The sequence below is a fragment of the Nomascus leucogenys genome, chromosome 6 (genome assembly GCF_006542625.1).
Source record: "Nomascus leucogenys isolate Asia chromosome 6, Asia_NLE_v1, whole genome shotgun sequence".
In the NCBI taxonomy this organism is placed as follows: domain Eukaryota; kingdom Metazoa; phylum Chordata; class Mammalia; order Primates; family Hylobatidae; genus Nomascus; species Nomascus leucogenys.
The window spans coordinates 65845542-65864023 of NC_044386.1; the positions used below are offsets into that span (position 1 = coordinate 65845542).

The following is an 18482-nucleotide window of genomic DNA, read 5'->3' on the forward strand; positions in this document are numbered from 1 at the left end:
TTCAGAGGAAAATGGGTTTTCCATTTAAATAAAGTAATTTATTCAACTATTCCTGTTGCCATTGAGTTGCCACTTAGAATTTAGTTTGTTGGACTTTTGAATACATCTAATTACTCAGAAATAGCAGCTGAGTAGAGAAGGCTAAAGAGAGAATGAATAGAGAAGGCTATTCATGAGCTTTTACCAGAGCCATGAGATATTGCTATGAATGATTGCAGGCTATATATGTTCTATGATGAAAAAAAAATGACAGATGGGCATGATGTTCATGATGCTTCCAATATTTTCAAAGCTGTAGCCGACCAGTTTCAAATGATTGATTTAGAGTCCAGAACATTTATATGTTTGGACAATATTTGAGGAATAAAAATAGGTGTAACAGTGGGCCTGATGTCATCATATTTTAAGCTCATTTTACAGAGAAGTTCTTGATGAAGAGAATCAGTGGTTGAATATGTATGTATGTATTCCCTACTTTTCTTGCAAAATGTTCTTTTCCAATGAGATTCTCAAAGGAAGGCTTTTTTTTCTTTTTTAATGGATTATTATTACAGTTTTAGAAATTCAGAATGTGACAGCATATGCCATTTCTTTTTAAAAATTGCAGGGTAGACAGTTCTATGATCCTGAAATTTATAATCCAGCTTGAACGTCAGGAAACCTGGGTTCTAGTCTCAGTGCTGCCACTAACATCCTGTGTAGCCAAGCACTACTTAACTGATATATCTGTGTTTCTGTTCTTTCATTTGTAAATTGAAAAGAAAATATTTTCTTCAATCTACTTCACAGGAATATTAGGAAAAACAAAACAAAACTTGCTAAAGTACTTGTAGCTTTTCAAAAAAAAGATGATCTGTAAATCCAACTTACAGTTACACAACACTATATATCCCACCAGACCTCAGACATCTTCTTAAATCAAATGAACTATGAGTGAAATTATTTAAAAAGACCCTAGAAAAAAACTTTTCAGGTAGATATACTAAAAAAATCAATTTATCATTTTAAAATACTCTAAAGTTATTCTACAATGCAATATTACAGAAAAGACATCTGGCAATGGAAACTGGAATTGGATGCAGAAAGTCTTATATTAAATACACTAAGTGACAATGAAATTCAAAAAGATCTTCACCATCCATCTCCAAACTGTTGAGACACCTTAACAGTAGAATGTATAGGACTCTGGCTACTAATTAGGGGAAGAAAGTGAACGAAGGAAAGTTAACGATTACTTTAGAGACCAGATTGGTGGAGGGTGATGTCCTTAAAAAACAAGAAATTGGTGAAAGAATGAATTGGGGTGACAAGAGCAGGAATGCGGCATGATGAGATATTGACCTTAGTTTTGAATGTGTTGGACAGGCAGGTGTCCAGTGTTCTTTAAGTTATATTACAGTCATATTTTGGAGGTGCTTTACCATGTTAGCTAGAATTTAGAGACCCTAATATGTTTAATAAAGCCTTTCAAAAATCTATATTCTTCACTATACAATAGTTAAACAGAATGAGATAAATCTATATGGAGTGGTACTACAGAATAATGTCCTAGATATATGTGGAAAAACAAAGTACAGAACAGTGAATATAGTATGCTCCCCTTGGTGAAAAATAAAAGTGATATATGCTTATATATTCATAAACTCATCCTGGAAAGATACAGAAAAATAGGTATCATGCTTCCTCACAGGAAGAGACCTGGGGGACTGAAGTTCTAAGGCGGGAAAAGACTAATTTTATTCCTTGCTCTGAAATCTACATTGTCTGATATGTATATAGCCACTCTAGCTTTCTTTTGAGTAGTATTTGCGTAGTATTTATCTTTTTTTCTATCCTTTTACTTTTAATCTGCCTGTGTCTTGATATTTAAAGTGAGTTTCTTATAGACAGGGTACGGCTGGGACTTGCTTTCTTGTCCAGTGTTTCAATATGAATTTTAAGTGTTTAGATATTTACGTTTAATGTGATTATTGATGCTGGGTTTAAATCTATCATCTTGTTATTTGTTTTTTGTCTCAGTTTTTCTTCCTCTTTTTTTCTGACTTCTTTTAGGCTATTTTTATATGATTCCATATAAATCTCCTTTTTGATTTTGATATAGTTACATACAAATGTCCTTTTTGAGTATTTTCATTTTTATTTATTTATTTCTGAGACAGGGTCTTGCTCTGTCACCCAGGCTGGAGTTCAGTGGCACGATCTCGGCTCACTGCAACCTCTGCCTCCTGGGTTCAATCAGTTCTTCCTGCCTCAGCCTCCTGAGTAGCTGGGTTTACAGGCACATGCCACCACGCCTGGCTAATTTTTGTATTTTTAGTAGAGACAGGGTTTACCCATGTTGGCCAGGCTGATCTTGAACCCATGACTTCAGGTGATCCACCCACTTTGGCCTCCCAAAGTACGGGGATTACAGGCATGATCCACCATGCCCAGCCCTTTTTGAGTATTTTTATATGACTCCATATAATCTTTCCTTTATTTCCTTTATGACTTATTAATGATAACTCATTGTTTTTTAATTTTTTTTTTGCTTCAGAATTTGCATATGACAGCTGCTATGATCAGTGTATTTATATATATTTAATCCTCATCTAATTAGGTGGTATAAGTAACCCTATTGTACTTATACAAGTACAATACGCATATGACAGCTGCTATGATCAGTGTATTTATATATATTTAATCCTGATCTAATTAGGAGGTATAAGTAACCCTATTGTACTTATACAAGATGAAGAAAAAACATCTTGCTGAAATTACAAGTTAATGTCTCAGAAACAGAATTCAAACTCAGATTTGTCTGACTCCAAAATGTACTTTGTAGTACTAGGGATATACTGGAATAACCCTTCAGCCTTTTATATAGTCGATTGTCTGTAAAAAGGACACAGTCCAAACCATGAACTGTTAACATATTTTACATTATTGAATATATACATGGAGACTGTAAAGAGGTAAAAGCTCTAAACATAATGGATTCACAGAACTTGAAAATAAAGTCAAGACTGTGGTCTCTCTCTGAAACATTCTGAATAGAGTAAAACAGATGATGAAGAAATGAGCTATTTGCAGAGGTAATAACTTACCCTTAAGGTAAAGTTTCAAATATCTTTTTTTTTTTTTGAGACAGAGTCTTGCTTTGTCACCCAGGCTAGAGTGCTGTGGCACAACCATAGCTCACTGCAGCCTTGACCTCCTGAACTCAAGCAATCTTCCCACTTCACCCTCCCAAGTAGCTGGAACTACAGGCACATGCCACCACACATGGCTAATTTTTTTTTTTTTTTTGGTAGAGACAGGGTCTCACTGTGTTGCCCAGGCTGGTCTCAAACTCCTAGGCTCAAGCAATCTTCCCACCTTGGCCTCCCAAAGTGCTGGGATTATAGGCATAAGCCACCATTCCTGGCCTTAAAATATCTGATAACATTGGATCCACATTTGCACAGAGCAGCTGGAGCCAAGTGACGAGTGAGTAGTGGTTTGCCACAGTTCTCGCCATTTCAAATTGTCTTATACCAAGCCATCTCCCTCACTTATGTTATCTGCCTAGTTCCTAAAGCTTTTGAATTTGTCACTATCCATTATGGAATAAAGAAAAAGATTTCTAAAAGAGATAGAATGACTCTCAGGTCTATAATGTTTAGCAATTACCCCATATATCAATTTATGTAATACAACACAACAATTTGAGTCTTTCAGAAAAAAAAGAGTTGATCAGCTTGGAAGTACAGAAGAAGGAGATTCAAGAGGTCAGTGATGGTAATTCCCTTCCAAACATATCTTAGAATATTTAGTCAAAATAACCAGCTGTCCATTTCAATGAAAGATATAGTATAGCGGTTAAGAGCTAGACTGCCTAGGTTTGAATACCGGTACTGGCACTTACTAGCTTTAGGATTTTTGGCAGTCCATTTAACGTCTTTGTGCACAGTTTCCTCATGTGCAAATGAGGATAACAATATATCCTACTTCATAAATTTGCTGTGGCATTTAAATGAGTGACTGGCCCATGGTAAGCTGTAATTATTAATATAAATACATCAGATACTCATATCCTGATGCCCTAAAATTTATGATCCAAATAATCACTTAATTCCTTTTTTCTTAAATCCTTACTAGGCAACTTCTGATAGCTTCCTGTATGGCATGACTTTAAGCAGAATATATTTAAATCCTTTCAAGGTTTCTGAGGAGTAACCACCTGTAGCATTCTTGATTTGATTATCTGAGTCTTTATCAATCAGTATATTGAGATGTGCTGCCAAGGAAGCAGAATTCAGTGACAGCTTGCAACTTTTATTACTAGCAACAGTGTTTGGCTATGGAGAGTTTTCCTTAAGTAAACTGGCAAAGGACGGAGGTTTTTTGAGGCTGATTTTCTGTTCACCTATTTTGCTGGCCCTACAAGCTAATCCATAGTCACTCATATGTAACAGTCTCAGACTGTAGGAAGTGAGCTCACAATGCCTTTGAAAAGTGAATCTTGAGCAAGTCATTTTAATATATTGCAAAAAGAATTACTTTAGACTGCACTAATCAAAAGAAAAAAGTCTTTTAATTTATTGACATTTACTGGGCTGAAGTTGCCTTTACACTATCCATGTGGAAAATTATGAATGTAGGGGTCTTGGTAAACGAACTGACCTTAAAATTTGAGCAAATTACATGTAGGCAAATAAATACTACTAGTTAAAAATGTTTCCTCTATTAACTTACAGTAAAAACACTTAGCCAGGATGCAATATCAGTATGTTAGTATGCTCAAGATTAGAATATTTGTTTGGAAGTAAATTAAGGCATTTCCTTAAAAACAGTATTGTTTATAATTTAGACTTTCACAAATTTAGGTAGGTTCTCCTTCAAGCACTATTCTAAGTTTGAATTAACTCTTTATTCTACATTTCTTACTCCAGCAGGGCGCTTCAAATGTTCCCGCTCCTCATATGATTTTGTGAGAGTCACTGTCTTGCTCTGGCAGCCTTACAAGTGTTCCACTCAGATCTCTCCTCAAAAGCACCTGCTGTGGAGAGCCCAGCTGACTGACAGCCTTCAGCTGCCACACCTTTGGATCCATTGTGGAGTTCGTGACAAACCACGCTTCTCCTGGCTGCTTCCAGGCTTCGATTGAGCAGGTACTACAACTTGGCTTCCTGTCTGCAAAGATTTAGCTGGCACCACTAGCAGAATGCCTCTCTAGTCACAGAATCCCACCTAGCAGAGCATCCACAAGAAAACTTACTTTATAGAAAAGGAGGTACAGGAGTAGGCCATGTCCATGAGGTCTAATTGTTTTATCATATACTGCACTATTTAGGTGAAGTTGGCCTCATAGAGTACTGGAAAAGCCTACTTAAGTCACAGCGAAATCAGCAGCTCAGAGACAATAATCTGCAAGGATGGCATGACATCTCTCAGTATTTGGTATAGGCACTAATCAGAGATTTATACATGGCACTGTGTCTCTAGTAGGACAAATACATGGATCCAGGAACCAAAAGGTGAAATCACAAATGACTTTATTTACAATCACTCCTAATAACCCACTGGAGAACTCTGTGCTTCACCTCTCCCAATTCTGGGTTGAGTAGAATTACAGGTTTTCTGTCTTGCAAAAGGGTAGAACGGGAATCCATTGAACTATAAGCTATGTATAGTATGACACTTTTGGCTCTTTGCAGCCAGGGGCCAGCAAGCAAGGATAATTGATTAGTATGAGGAGGTAGGGCCACCTTTACACCTTGGGGACAAGGAGACATACACATGTGGAACTCAGATGATCCACTTAGGTGCCTCTTGGTATGCCTTTACCTAATTCTAACTGTGAATGGACACAAACTACAGTCACGGACTGAGAAGAGTATGATGACAAAAGCCCAAGACCACTTAGGAGTGAATGTTTAGGTCATGCCACCAAGTAAGTCAACAAGATCTGCTGAAGTGAGAGCTGACAGTGATGGGAATATACAGTGGATAGTGCAGGACAGGGTAAGTACTAGTGTGGTCCCAGACAACCTGTGATGATAGTTTGTCCTATTAACTTCCCTTTCCTAAATTTATCCTAGAGAGGTTTACAGAAATCATGAAGCGACACCATGAACGTTATTATGAACTGATTTACAGTCTCCACCTACTGCACTTTTGGATTCACCACTGAGTTTGCACCGGACTAAGTTTTTCCTGCACTGCTCTCAGAGAGTTACTGAGCATAGCAGAGATACTAGAACTGGGCAATTTCTGACCAATTTGGAATTCCTCTAATGAACAACTTTGGCTTAGGACTCCCCATTGACCTGGCTGAGTCTCTCAGAATGACATTGCAAACAGGTTCTTTCAACCTATTCTTCCTTCCCATTCTGCTTTTTCAGATTTCGACCCCCCTGCATTCCAATCGGAGTCTCCCTGCTTTCTCTTGCTGGTCTCCCTTTGTCCTTCACAGGCATTTTCTCTAATCTCCTGCACATGTAATCCCATCTTGGCATCTGCTTCTCAGAAACCTGTAACTGACAAATTGGGTGTTGTTTTTAAATTTCAGCAAAAGAAAATGACACCCACAAAGGTGACTACAATGAATTAAGAAAGATTCTCAATGGGAAAAGTTAGAGCATGGCCTAATCTCTAATTTTTAACAAGTTTTTCAGGGGTCAGTAATTAATCTGGTTTTGTTCAGTTAGCTATAAAAAAAAGAACTTCAAAAATATGTATGAATCTAAGAATAACTTTGATGGCTGGGTCAAGACCAATCTGACATATATTAATTTCAGAAATACCAATATGTCTGTTGAACCAGAATGAATTGAACCTACCGTTTTTATGGTGGCCTTGATAGGACATTCAAGCACAGAGCCTTGTATGGTAATGCTGAGAGAAAGGCACTAATGTGAGGAAATATAAAAATTTTTAAGAAAACACATGTTGCAGTGTTACATTAGGCAACCAGAAACATGCATTAATTTAAAGAATTCTGGTAGAAAGTTTTAAAAGGAGGGAATAGGTGCTGAGAGAAATTTTGTTCAAGGGGTAAAAGGGACCTGGAGGAGAGATACTACAAGGTGCTAGGAAGAATCCGGGAGGAAAGCAATACCATCAAGCTAAAAACTGGGTGACCTTGGAAAACGGCCTCAACTTATTTCCTAACATACAGTTTAATGCCAGGATATACACACTGTAATAAACCTGTTTGTTGAGGATGTCTTAAAATGAAGCCTACAGAGTGCAGAGAGAAACAAAAATATAATCCTAAAGATGTAGTTTTAGGAAGGTAGCCTTAGAATCTTCTCTCTTTATCCCTCTTGGGAAGTGGCAAGGAAAAGATATCCCTTGGTGGAAAAGACAATCCACTGGCATCTTTGGGAGTGCCTATTTTATCAAAATCATTCATCATGTTCATTACTGCTATTTCACACAATGTCCTGAAAAATGATGTCAAGCAGCCACAGTAACCTGCCTTATTTTGAAATTCCTCATTTTGGTTTTCCATGACCCTGGATAAACTGGCCTCATCCTATCTATTCAACTTATTTTTTCCTCTTTCCCATATACCTTCCAAACTAGTCAAGCTAGTCTACCCACTGTTGTTCAACACACCACGCTCATTCTTGCCTTGCTGTCTTTGTTTGGAAGTTCCGCCCATTCCCGTTCAATTCTGCTCATCTTTCAAGTCCCATCCTCATTCCAGCCATTACCCTGTGAGTTTGACTCATGGGACTCTTGCCATATACATTACATAACTTGTTACTTTCAAAATATGTTCTCTTGGATTACTGTTATAGGATTTATTTTAAAAAATAATTTTAGGCAGATAGAGAGGAAAAGGGGTCCTTGGAAAGTTTTTGTCTCTTTTAAAGCAGCTCCAGAAATGTTTCTTGTCTAGCAGGAAAGCCCTTGCTCTTAGAGCCCGGCTGGCAACCTTTGATATGCAAATGCAGGCCATTAGAAACCGGGTCCACACAAACATGGCCATAGCCACCGCTGTCCTCTTGCCCTTGCCCCTATATGTGCCTGGCAACATGGCCACCCCCCATATCGCCACATATGTAGAACATCAAGGCAACCTGCATTTGCATATTAAAAGGCTAGGGTGGGAGAGCCAGGTTTTTCCTGGGCTAAGTGAATGACATGCCTGGTCAAACCAATCCCCTGAGCCCTATGCAAATCGGACACCGTCTCCTCCAGCCTCCTCATATAACTGGCTGTTAACCCCGGCACTGGAGGTTTCCTCTCTAGGCTTTGGAGCCCACCTCCATGTGTCTCTACAGGGGAGCTTCTTCCTTTCTTCGCCCTTCTTTCTTGCCTATTAAATTCTCCACTCCTTAAAACCACTCCATGTGTGTCTGTGTCATTTTACCCAATTCGGCGTGAGACGAGAGCCCTGGTGATTCTTCCACTCATTGGAGCTGTTATCATTGTGTGTGTTTCATGTATTTATCTCCTCCAGCTAGACTGCAAACTTCTTAAATACTTGACTCATTTGGTAAATATTCATAACTGCAAAATCTTAAAGCTGTATGATTCTAGATGCTAAAACTGATATGTAGACTGTCACTGCTCTAGTCACCCCTACTATTAGAGTTGAGAACGTCAAAATAAAATTGAATGCTTACTATGTACCTGGCATAATTTTAAGTTCCCTACAAATATTAACTTACTTAATTCATGCCTTTGGCATCATCCTTCATGACTTTCTTTCTCTTATATCCCGTATCTAATTTGATTCTATTGGCTCTATCTTCAAAATAGAGCTGGAACCCTCTTACTTCTCACCAAATTCACCATGCTGATTCTAGGCTCCGCCATCTCTCTACTGGAACACTGTAACAGCTTCCTAATAGGTGTATTCTCAACACTGCAATCCTTTTAAAATTTTAAGTCACACCCTTCAAAAGTCTGCAATTACCTACAAGACCCTATATAATCCTTCCCCTCCATCACCTTAACCTGCTCTCCACTACTCTCTGCTTTGCTCAATCTGCTCCAGCAACATTGATCTGCCTTAATCTTCCACAAACACACAACGTATCTAGAGCCTTCGATTTTTTTTTTTTCCTTGTCTGGAGCACACCCCAATCATACACACAGCTAACTCTCCTTATTTAAGTTGGCTCAACTCTCATCTTACCAATAAGGCCTACATAGACACTATTTAATTCTGCAATTTGCCTCTCCACCTCTCTCCTGACTCTCCCCCACCCCACCCCGCCCCTTTCTAATAGCACTTCTCACTCTTCAACATACTATTTACCTTTAAGATATGTATTGTCTGTTCTCTCCATCCCCATTTAAGCTCTATGCCCGGAATGCCGGGCTTTTGCTTTATTTACGGTTGTATCCATAGAGTCTAAAACAGTGCCTGGTACACGAAAGGCACTCAATACATACTTGGCAAATAAACTCAGAAGCTAGATTTTCTTTCTGCAAGGCCATTGCTCTTTGGTGAAGAGCCTGGCCTGGCCTTGTCAAATACACAAGCTTGACCAAGAGCCAAAGCCACACAGGGCCTAGAAGTGGGGGGGCTAGCCCCAGATTTAAAAATTACCACAGCCCCTGGGGATCTCAGTTTCACATCTGGACACACAGGTTTGGAGGACAGAGGAGATGTAAGTTAAAAAGCAAAAGTGTACAGTTGTTTCTGTGGGAGATGGGTGAGGAAGGACAAATTTCTTCTGCGCTTGCACGTCCGCAACTGTGTCAATTTGCAGCAACTGGGACGCTAAATCCCCTCTTACCAAAACAAATCCTGCGCCACTGGGCTTGGGCTCTGCAACGCGGACCTTGCCCTTCCCCCGGCAGCTTCAATGCCCTCACTTAGGTGGTTAGGCCGTGCCTAAACCTCATTCTTTCCTGGGCCGAGATGTCCCTGCCACATGGTCAAGGTGCCAACGTGCCGCACCCTCCGTGCTCAGGTGTCCCGCAGGCAGCCGCGGGGCTCGCAGCACCGATCCGCGGACAGGCGGCGGAGCGAACACCCGGGCGAGGCCCCGCGGTACGTCACGCGAGCTGCGGCGCGACCTCCTGGCTCCCGCCCGCGCCCGCCGCACGCACGCGCACTGCGCCCAACATGAGGGTCGTGGCTCTGATCAGGTAATGCGGTCCTGGAGCCGCCTCCCTCCTCCCATGCCAGCCTCTCGTTCCTTCCAGCCGCCGTTAGCGCCGAAAGAGTGGGTGTCTCTGTCTGAGCCGCGCGTTGGGGGTTCCGCGGCTCCTCCGAGCCACAGGAAGAGGCGGAGCCTTCGCTATTGCCGGCCCGCCTGTGCCTCGGTCCCTGGCTGACGCGTCTCCTCTCTGTCTGTCGCTGTCTGGTCTTCCAGCCCTCAAACTTGGATTCCCATTGGATTCAACTGGGAAATTTTAAAAAAATACCGATGCCTGGGCCCCACCGCCAGAGGGATTGGTTTAATTACTTCTGTGCGGCCCGGCGCCCGATTTTTTTTTTCCAGCTCTAATGAGCCGTGAAGTTTGGAGCCACTACCTTATTCCACCAACTCAGTTAATAACCCTCGCCCTTTCCCCCTCGCTTTCTTCGTCCTCTTCTGTAGTTCCGTTTGGTCAGCTGGGTCCTCCGTAGCCTGGCTTCCTCCCTAGTTGTAACTGGTTCCGCCCCTCCCAAGAAGTCCACCGCTCCCTCATCTTCACAGATGTGGATTGCTTATGGCATGTGTGTGTTTCTGCCTTTGGGCACTCAAGTACAGAGATCTCTCTTCGTGGTAGAGACCGAATTGTACCAGTCTTATGCTAGATCCAGTTGCTGTTGCTTCGGACTCTCATAATTGCTTTAGAGTGACCTCACCCTATACTCCGTATTCCAAAAGGAGTTTGATGTCTGTAGTAACCAAATCATAAATTTAAGTGTCTAAATAAGTCCTGTGACTGACAAATCAAAAACCCGCTTAAATATTTCCATACTCCATCTATAAACTGAGGCAGAAGGGAACACACTAGCAACATTAAAAAGTTAAGACTACTTAAATATTTGTTTCATGAGATTTTGCCCTGTAGAGTGTCTTAGATACAGTGCAACGATGTGTTTGCTTTTGTAATCCAATTGAAGATTTCATAAACGTTCCTTAGGTAATTGATACTGGCTGTAAGTATTGACCTATTAAGGACTTGATACGACATTTCAAACCTACTGTAGTGTCTGGAATATTCCGGTTCCCTTTCCTTCAATGTCATTTTTAGACTAGACCATAATGTCACAATAATTATTGTTGTTCAGTAAATGTCCTCTGTAACATGAATGATTAAGCTTTAACCATTGTGTCTTACTTTAAGAATTAAAAGTACCCCAGGAAGTGAATAATTCAAATTTACATCGCTTGCCAAAAGTTTAACGATTAAAGTAAAGCACAACAAACAAAGACTTAGAAGTATTGGAGGGGAGGAGAGAAGACTGGTAGAGTCAGTTACACTAAATAATCTGTAATGTGCATATGTTGCTTTATAATAAAATTTTGCTAACAAAAGCAACGTTGGAAAATTCTTGCTAAAGTGTAAGCTGTAAGGACATATGCTGTAAGTATGAATACATAAGCATTTACCTGTATGCTTATGATACAGATGCCTATGTATTCTATATATATGCATTATATGTAATTATGTGTTATAAGTGAATAAGTGAAACTGGGATTCTTACATATCTTTCTAAGAACACTATTTTCCTTTTTAAATTTTTTTTTTTTTATTATACTTTAAGTTCTGGGTTACATGTGCAGAACGTGCAGTTTTTTTACATAGGTGTACATGTGCCACGGTGGTTTGCTGCACCCATCAACCCGTTACCTGCATTAGATGTTTCTCCTAATGTTATCCCTCCCCTAGCACCCAAACCCTCACAGGCCCCGGTGTGTGATGTTCTGCTCCCTGTGCCCATATGTTCTCGTAGAGCATTATTTTTCTAATAAATAAATGAGTCTTTGAATTTTATAGTTGAACGTTATTTTGAGGATTATCCAGGCAGACCATTCATTAATTTGCAATGAAGTATGCAAACCCAAGCACACTGAATAACTTAGCTTAGTATCCCAGAGTTGGAAACTAAAATGGAGCTGTGAGACCTCTCACCTAACATACATGTGTACTTAATGGAGTTCTAAGAGGACAGTAAGGTACTCTGCATTTCCCAAGCTTGTCTGATATTCAAAACCTTGTTAGAGTAATTGGTTAGTATTTTGTTGGACACCAGTGTTCCACAGAACACAGTTTGGTAAATACTACTTAAAACCATATTTGAAATGTTGGCATATTTCAGAATAAATTGTCAGACTCAGTTCTGATTCTGGATGCACACCCTTCAGTCTTTAATATCTGAAACAGTTAGTCCTATCTTTTTATAATGGGGAATCAGAGCAGTAAGGTTTGATACGGGAAGTTGTGGAAGACCTACTTATGGGGATACCGAACCTGAAGAGGAAGAATGGACTTTTTAAAACTTCACTTTGGCCCTTGCACTCTCCTTCCACTTGAGAAGTTTTGGAATGAGAGTTGTTATTGATGGGAGGGTGTAAGAGGCAGAAAATGTTGAAAACTAAGATAAAAGGCAACAAGGCCAGTTTCTGGGGTCCTCAGTTTCTTGAGCTATGAAGAGGTCTAAACATTGCCTGGGGATTTGCAGGCCTTAAGCAAATATTGGAAAGAAGGGAAACAGGAGGAAAAAGAAATATGAAAGGGAGAGAGGCAATGATAAATGATAGTGGGAATTAGGAGAATATTAAACCACAATCGCATATAGATTGCCATTCAGCGGTATTATAGATGAGCTACTGCTTGTCTTTACTAAGTGATATGCATCTGCCTCAGGTAGATTTAGAACCAGAATTTAGAAGTTTCTTTCAATGTGTTACTAGATTTATAGCTCAAGCCTTGTTCTGCTGCCATCATATATATATATAATGTGTATGTGTATAATATATGTATATATGTATGTGTGGTGATGGCTGAAGTACTGATAGTGCTGATGTTTCACATCATCAGTGTAAGTCAGCATCTTGTTTTTTATCTCTGCAGAATTGGAACCCACCAAGTGTGTCAAACTTTGTCATTAGCTAGGTACTCAAATCTTTAATTTGATCCCTTAATTGCTGATGGCAGCCATTTGTTAGATTTCTTATGGTGGAGCAGAATTTTTTTTTTTTTACTTTCTCATAGAGAATAGTTTTTTTTTTTACTTTTTCAATAATTTCTATGAAATTATTTTATATATATATATTCCTTAAGTGGAATAATATATATTGTTATATATATTCCTTAGGTAGAATATATATATTTCATATATAATTATATAATAAATGTTTAGCTGGGATGTAAATTGAAATCATTTTCTATTTGCAAAGCACTTCAAATATATTTGCTATCACAAAGCAAAAAGTTACCATATTTTGTTTAGAATATTCTTATTATATATAGTTTCTTACGCTCCTGTGAGTAGCAGCCCTAGATACTCAGATTCCGTTGCTCAGTTTATGATTTAGAAATTAATGGTTTTTTTTGCATTGTAATATATTCTGAAAAGTCAAGTAAATAACATATTCTGTTTTGATATCTAGTGATTTTATGTTGAATAATGGTCAGTAGCATGATATTTGTCTCTCTATTGATTTATTTTTTAGTGGTGGGAAGGACAGCTGCTATAATATGATGCAGTGCATTGCTGCTGGGCATCAGATCGTTGCTTTAGCAAATCTAAGACCAGCTGAAAACCAAGGTAAGTACATGTCTTTATTGGGAAGTTGCCTAAATGAATGAAATTCCAACTTCATAATTACATTGTACAGGTATACTGTACAAAGACAAAAAAAAAGAACCAATATATATTAAGCACCCATTAGATGCTAGGTTCCACCTAGAACTTAGCATTAAGTGTTTTCACTTACTTATTTTTTAATTCTCATAACCAACTTCTATAGAGATGCATTATTAATCTTAATAGACAGGGATCCTGAAGCTTGGAGTTTGTCTGAAGTAAACTAGCACAAACTTGTAGAGTTAAGACTTGAACCTTCTTCAAAGTACACTGCCATTTTACCCCACCACATTTCCAAGTACTGTAGGCAGCATAGAGGTAGATAAGATATAGTCTCATGCCTCAAGGAGCTTGAGAAGTAAGACACATATTGATAAATGATGTATTGATTTGATTATTAAAAGGATACAGTTTACCTATTTTAGATGGAAGCCAGAAATGTGAGACTTGAGAGAAGCATAAAGCAATGCATTCCCACTTTTCATTTGTCTGTAGTAACGAGGGCATCCACATATAATTCACAGACCTCATATTGGCTACTTTTTTCATTTTTGCCTCCAATGAAATATCCCCAATTACAGCTTTTGAAAAAAGAAGTATATTCACCAATTTGCTTTTTAATGCTCTTGTGTTATACCTATGAAACTACAGATATTAACTGCTAAAATGTAAGGGGAGAAAAGATTAGCACTTGTATGACTTTTGTATTACTGCTTCTCACAGGACTCTTCTAGTAAGATCTTTTTATTATCTCTTTTACTTCTTTCCAGGCTCCATGTTTTTGCACTGTTATTTTAAGATTAATTAAATGAGTAGTATGTGTGAGAACATCGGTCGTAGTTCCTGTCATGAAGTAGGCATTCCGTAAATTTAGCTGAATTGGAATCTGGCTAAATACTTGTTTTATATCTCTAAATAGATTGATTATAAGCTTCTTGAGAAGAGAGATCATATCTTCTATCTTCCTTTTATTGCTGCTCATCACTTGGGACGGCTCTATGCCTCTGGTAGGAGTTCACGCAAAGTTGATTGGTGGACAGGTGTATAATGAACTAATTTGGATTAGCCCTGGAATAGTGAGCAGTTATTTCAGTCAGATATTTGAATCTTCTTTCCTTCTGTGATTAAGATGTAAGTAATGCTGGAAGTCGTGTGGAAAGATAGAGATTAGAAATATTTTATAGGAAGAAATGGAAAGGTCCCACAGAGAGTCAGAGGTAAATGCATATGTTTGGATTTTGTGCTGCAATTGATGAGTAACAGATGGTTTTTTAGAAGTGATGGTTTTTGAAAAAGTTCCAACTTTAAGAAAGAGAAAAATCTTTGAGGATGAGTAGGAACTGCACTCTAACTTCTGTATCATAAAAGAAGTAGCAGAATCTCCTGTTAGGTTTACCAAAGGAAGGAAACTCCCTTGTCCCTTGTGGCCAGGGAGGCAACTGGGACTTTCAAGCTATCTTGTGAAGTTAAAAAGCAGATGTTTATATAGTATATAATACATACGTGGTGTATTATAATTTCATCACTGGAGTTTCTATCTTGTTTTCAGCTTTCACGTGAATTATTTTACTTACCTAGTACAGAATCATTAATATGTAATCTTCCTTGTGTTCATGGTTCACCAGCAGGGTGGTAAAATGACAAGCAAAGTATATCTTTAAATTATACCTCTCAGTAGAATTGAGACACTTACTTAGAATATTGTTAGTGAGAAAAAATTTAATAGTAAATAGAATTAGAATATTCTGAAGTAAAAAGCCTGGAAAAGGCAGTTGAAACAATAGTAATTGTTGTAGAAGAAAACAGATGGCTGTGGGTTGGTAGATGGAGGTGGTTTAGCTAATCTTGATGAAAATCAGCAGGACATTGGGAATTATTGAACAATTCGCTGAATGACTTATTTTCCTACGAGTGTTATAAAAGAAACCTTAGTGAGGAATGACTGGTAGAGATGACTCCAATGTCCAGCAAAGTTACGGGTTTTCAATGGGTGGTCTGAAAAGGAATTTATTCCCATCAATGGAGATAATGCGAACTTGTCATAAAATTCACAAAACCATCTCTTTAGATTTGTAGTAGGAACTTTTGTGGCATGTTAATTGAGTTGCTTCAGGCAACAGGGGAGCCTTTGGTTTTATTTGATCTCACACTATTGTTGCTCTGTAGCTTCCATTAATCAAAGTTACAATGTGGTTAGGACTAAATGGAGCCTTAAAGAAAATTATCTTCTAGGTTTTTGAAGCCAGTGAAATGTTTTACTTATTATGCTAACATCAGAATGTTTCTTGCCAAGAAGCCCAAATTTCTTTGAGTAAATTGGTTTGATTGTATCAATATCCTTTAAAATGAATGTATTTAAAGATCCAGTCTAATTTTGAGATGAGAGAAGGCTGAAAGGTTTTTAGGTAACTTCGGCTATGTTCTCTACTTCCTACTGGGACCAGGAGTGGAAACATTTATAATAACAATGTGAGTAATATTCTGAAGGAAGCCAGTCTAATAATGTGTGAGTTCAGAAACCTGTGAGCCAAAATGGGGTAGCACATTTTGATGATTTTGATTGTTGAAGGGGCCCTTGCACTATCACTTTTCATTTCTTTCGATAGGAAGTTTTCACATTTAATGGAAAGCCTGGACCTGTTTGACTTATATTCATACATACACACATAGGTATATGTCAAAATAACTATTTTGTAATTTTTTTAATAGCATTTTGTGAACATTTACCATGTCATTAAATATTATTCTACAATAGCATTTCCCGTATGTCTTTAGAACACAAATACCCCCATTAAATTTAAGTGTTCTGTGGGTAGATAAATTTGAGAGATAGTTCATATTCTCTGCTCTTACTGGAGTACCTGAAAGCATATTAGCTTGGGAAGATTTACCCACAGACATCCATTTAACACTTTTTATCCCCATGTTTTATAAACTTCTTTAACCTTAAATCTTTTTATCATCCCATACCTATTAATGTCTTACGGGATTTATATTCCACAGAACATACTTTAGAAAATGTTCTTCAACATTATATTAATGGCTGCATAGTACTTTATTATATGAATATACTATAATTTCTAGTCTATTATAAATAATGTGATAAATATCTTTGCAAATAAGCTTTGTATATATTCATGATTCTTTTTCTAAAAAGTAAGGTTACGAGATCAAAAGGTCTATTCCAGTATATTTCTAACTTCATTTATATCACCCAAAGCTCTGATGTGACTCATCTGTTTTGAATATTTTACCCATATTGATATTTGTGGAATCTTGTGACAACCACTGATTATATTATTGATTAGCTTAAGATATCATGTTTCTATGCACATTTGTAACTGCTCTAATGCTCTAACAATGTTGAATTTATATCTATTTACATGTTTTATTATAAGTTACTGAATATCTGAATATAAAATATACCAAAACGATCTGAAATTTTTCTTACCAATATTTGTCTCTTATTAACTAGGTAGATATTTAATTAAGAAAGGTTTTTTTCTACAAGTCTGGATGACTTCATGAATAACCTTGAATGATTTGTAAAAACATTTATGTAATAAAAATCTTTAACTGAATAAACTAATCAGAATTTATTGGATATTTACTCTTCTCTTTAAATGTTTGCCTTATATGGTACAACAAATTTATGTATTAATACATTTGTATTTGTAATTAGTAGTAGAGATTATTAGGAGTGATATGAACTAGATGCAACTACAAACACATGTGCAATTCTTATGTTTTTATTTTACTACATAAATGCAGAGAAATATAGCAAGCTTTCAAGTTCTGTGTCGACTATTCAAGCAGTAAAACCTGGATGGGCTTTCAAATCCACTTTCTTTTTCACTCTCTTTTGCTAATTATTTCCATTTTAATTGTTGCAGTGGGGTCTGATGAAGTGGATAGCTACATGTATCAGACAGTGGGGCACCATGCCATTGACTTGTACGCAGAAGCAATGGCTCTTCCCCTCTATCGCCGAACCATAAGAGGAAGGAGCTTGGATACAAGACAAGTGTACACCAAATGTGAAGGTGATGAGGTTGAAGATCTCTATGAGCTTTTGAAACTTGTTAAGGTATGCAGAGTAACCAATTAAGTATATTGGATTTAGTGTGTAATTTAACAAATTACGTTTGCCGAATTATTTGGTAATCCATAATTTGCAATTGTTAGTAGCCCAACTATTCTTTAAAAGGATGTTTTGTCTTTTTTTGGTTAGAAAAAAACTCCAAATGATTAGTATGCCTTTATATTAAATGATATTTAAAAATAAGACGTTTTGTATAGTTTGGCATCCAGGATAATCAAATGATATTAAACTAAGTTTTCTATTCCTAAGGAAAAGAAAGATTAGAGCTGATGGCCATTTAATCTCTTTATTAACAAATATCTTTTGAATGCCTACTATATGCCTGGCATATGGTGCTAGACACTGGGGATAGAGCAGTGGGCACATATGTTAAAGGCCTATTCTAATGGAGCTCACTTTCTAGTGGAAGAGGACAGACAATAAACAAATAAATAACATGCTTGATAGTGAAGAGTACTATGAGGAAAAATGAAGCAGAATCAGATAGCACATGATGGCAGGGCATAGCTGTGGAGGCAGTGCTACGTATGGTGGTCAAGCAAGACATTTCTGATAAGGTAACAAGTAGACGTAAAGAAAATGAGAGACTGAGCATTGCTTAAATCTGTTGGAACAGTTATGAATTTAATGCATAAGTCACAGAAT

General features: G+C 37.8%; 1 protein-coding gene and 1 long non-coding RNA gene across 4 annotated transcripts in view; one reads left to right on the plus strand and one right to left on the minus strand.

Moving 5' to 3' along the window:
* Positions 1 to 2526: 2526 nt before the first annotated feature.
* On the minus strand, positions 2527 to 4153 carry LOC105739953. Its single transcript, XR_001115948.2, has 2 exons — positions 2729 to 4153; positions 2527 to 2622 (listed from the first exon to the last, which is right to left on the minus strand). It is a non-coding gene; the product is annotated as an uncharacterized LOC105739953 (long non-coding RNA).
* A 5821-nt stretch (positions 4154 to 9974) lies between these two features.
* DPH6 (diphthamine biosynthesis 6) overlaps positions 9975 to 18482 on the plus strand; it is a 185718-nt gene continuing 177210 nt past the window's right edge. For all 3 annotated transcript variants that reach the window (XM_003272798.4, XM_030814345.1, XM_003272799.4), the window contains exons 1-3: positions 9975 to 10077; positions 13602 to 13696; positions 17629 to 17822. In XM_003272798.4, coding sequence (XP_003272846.1) covers positions 10055 to 10077; positions 13602 to 13696; positions 17629 to 17822 — 312 coding nt within the window. In that variant the 5' untranslated portion in view covers positions 9975 to 10054. The remainder of the gene's footprint in view (positions 10078 to 13601; positions 13697 to 17628; positions 17823 to 18482) is intronic.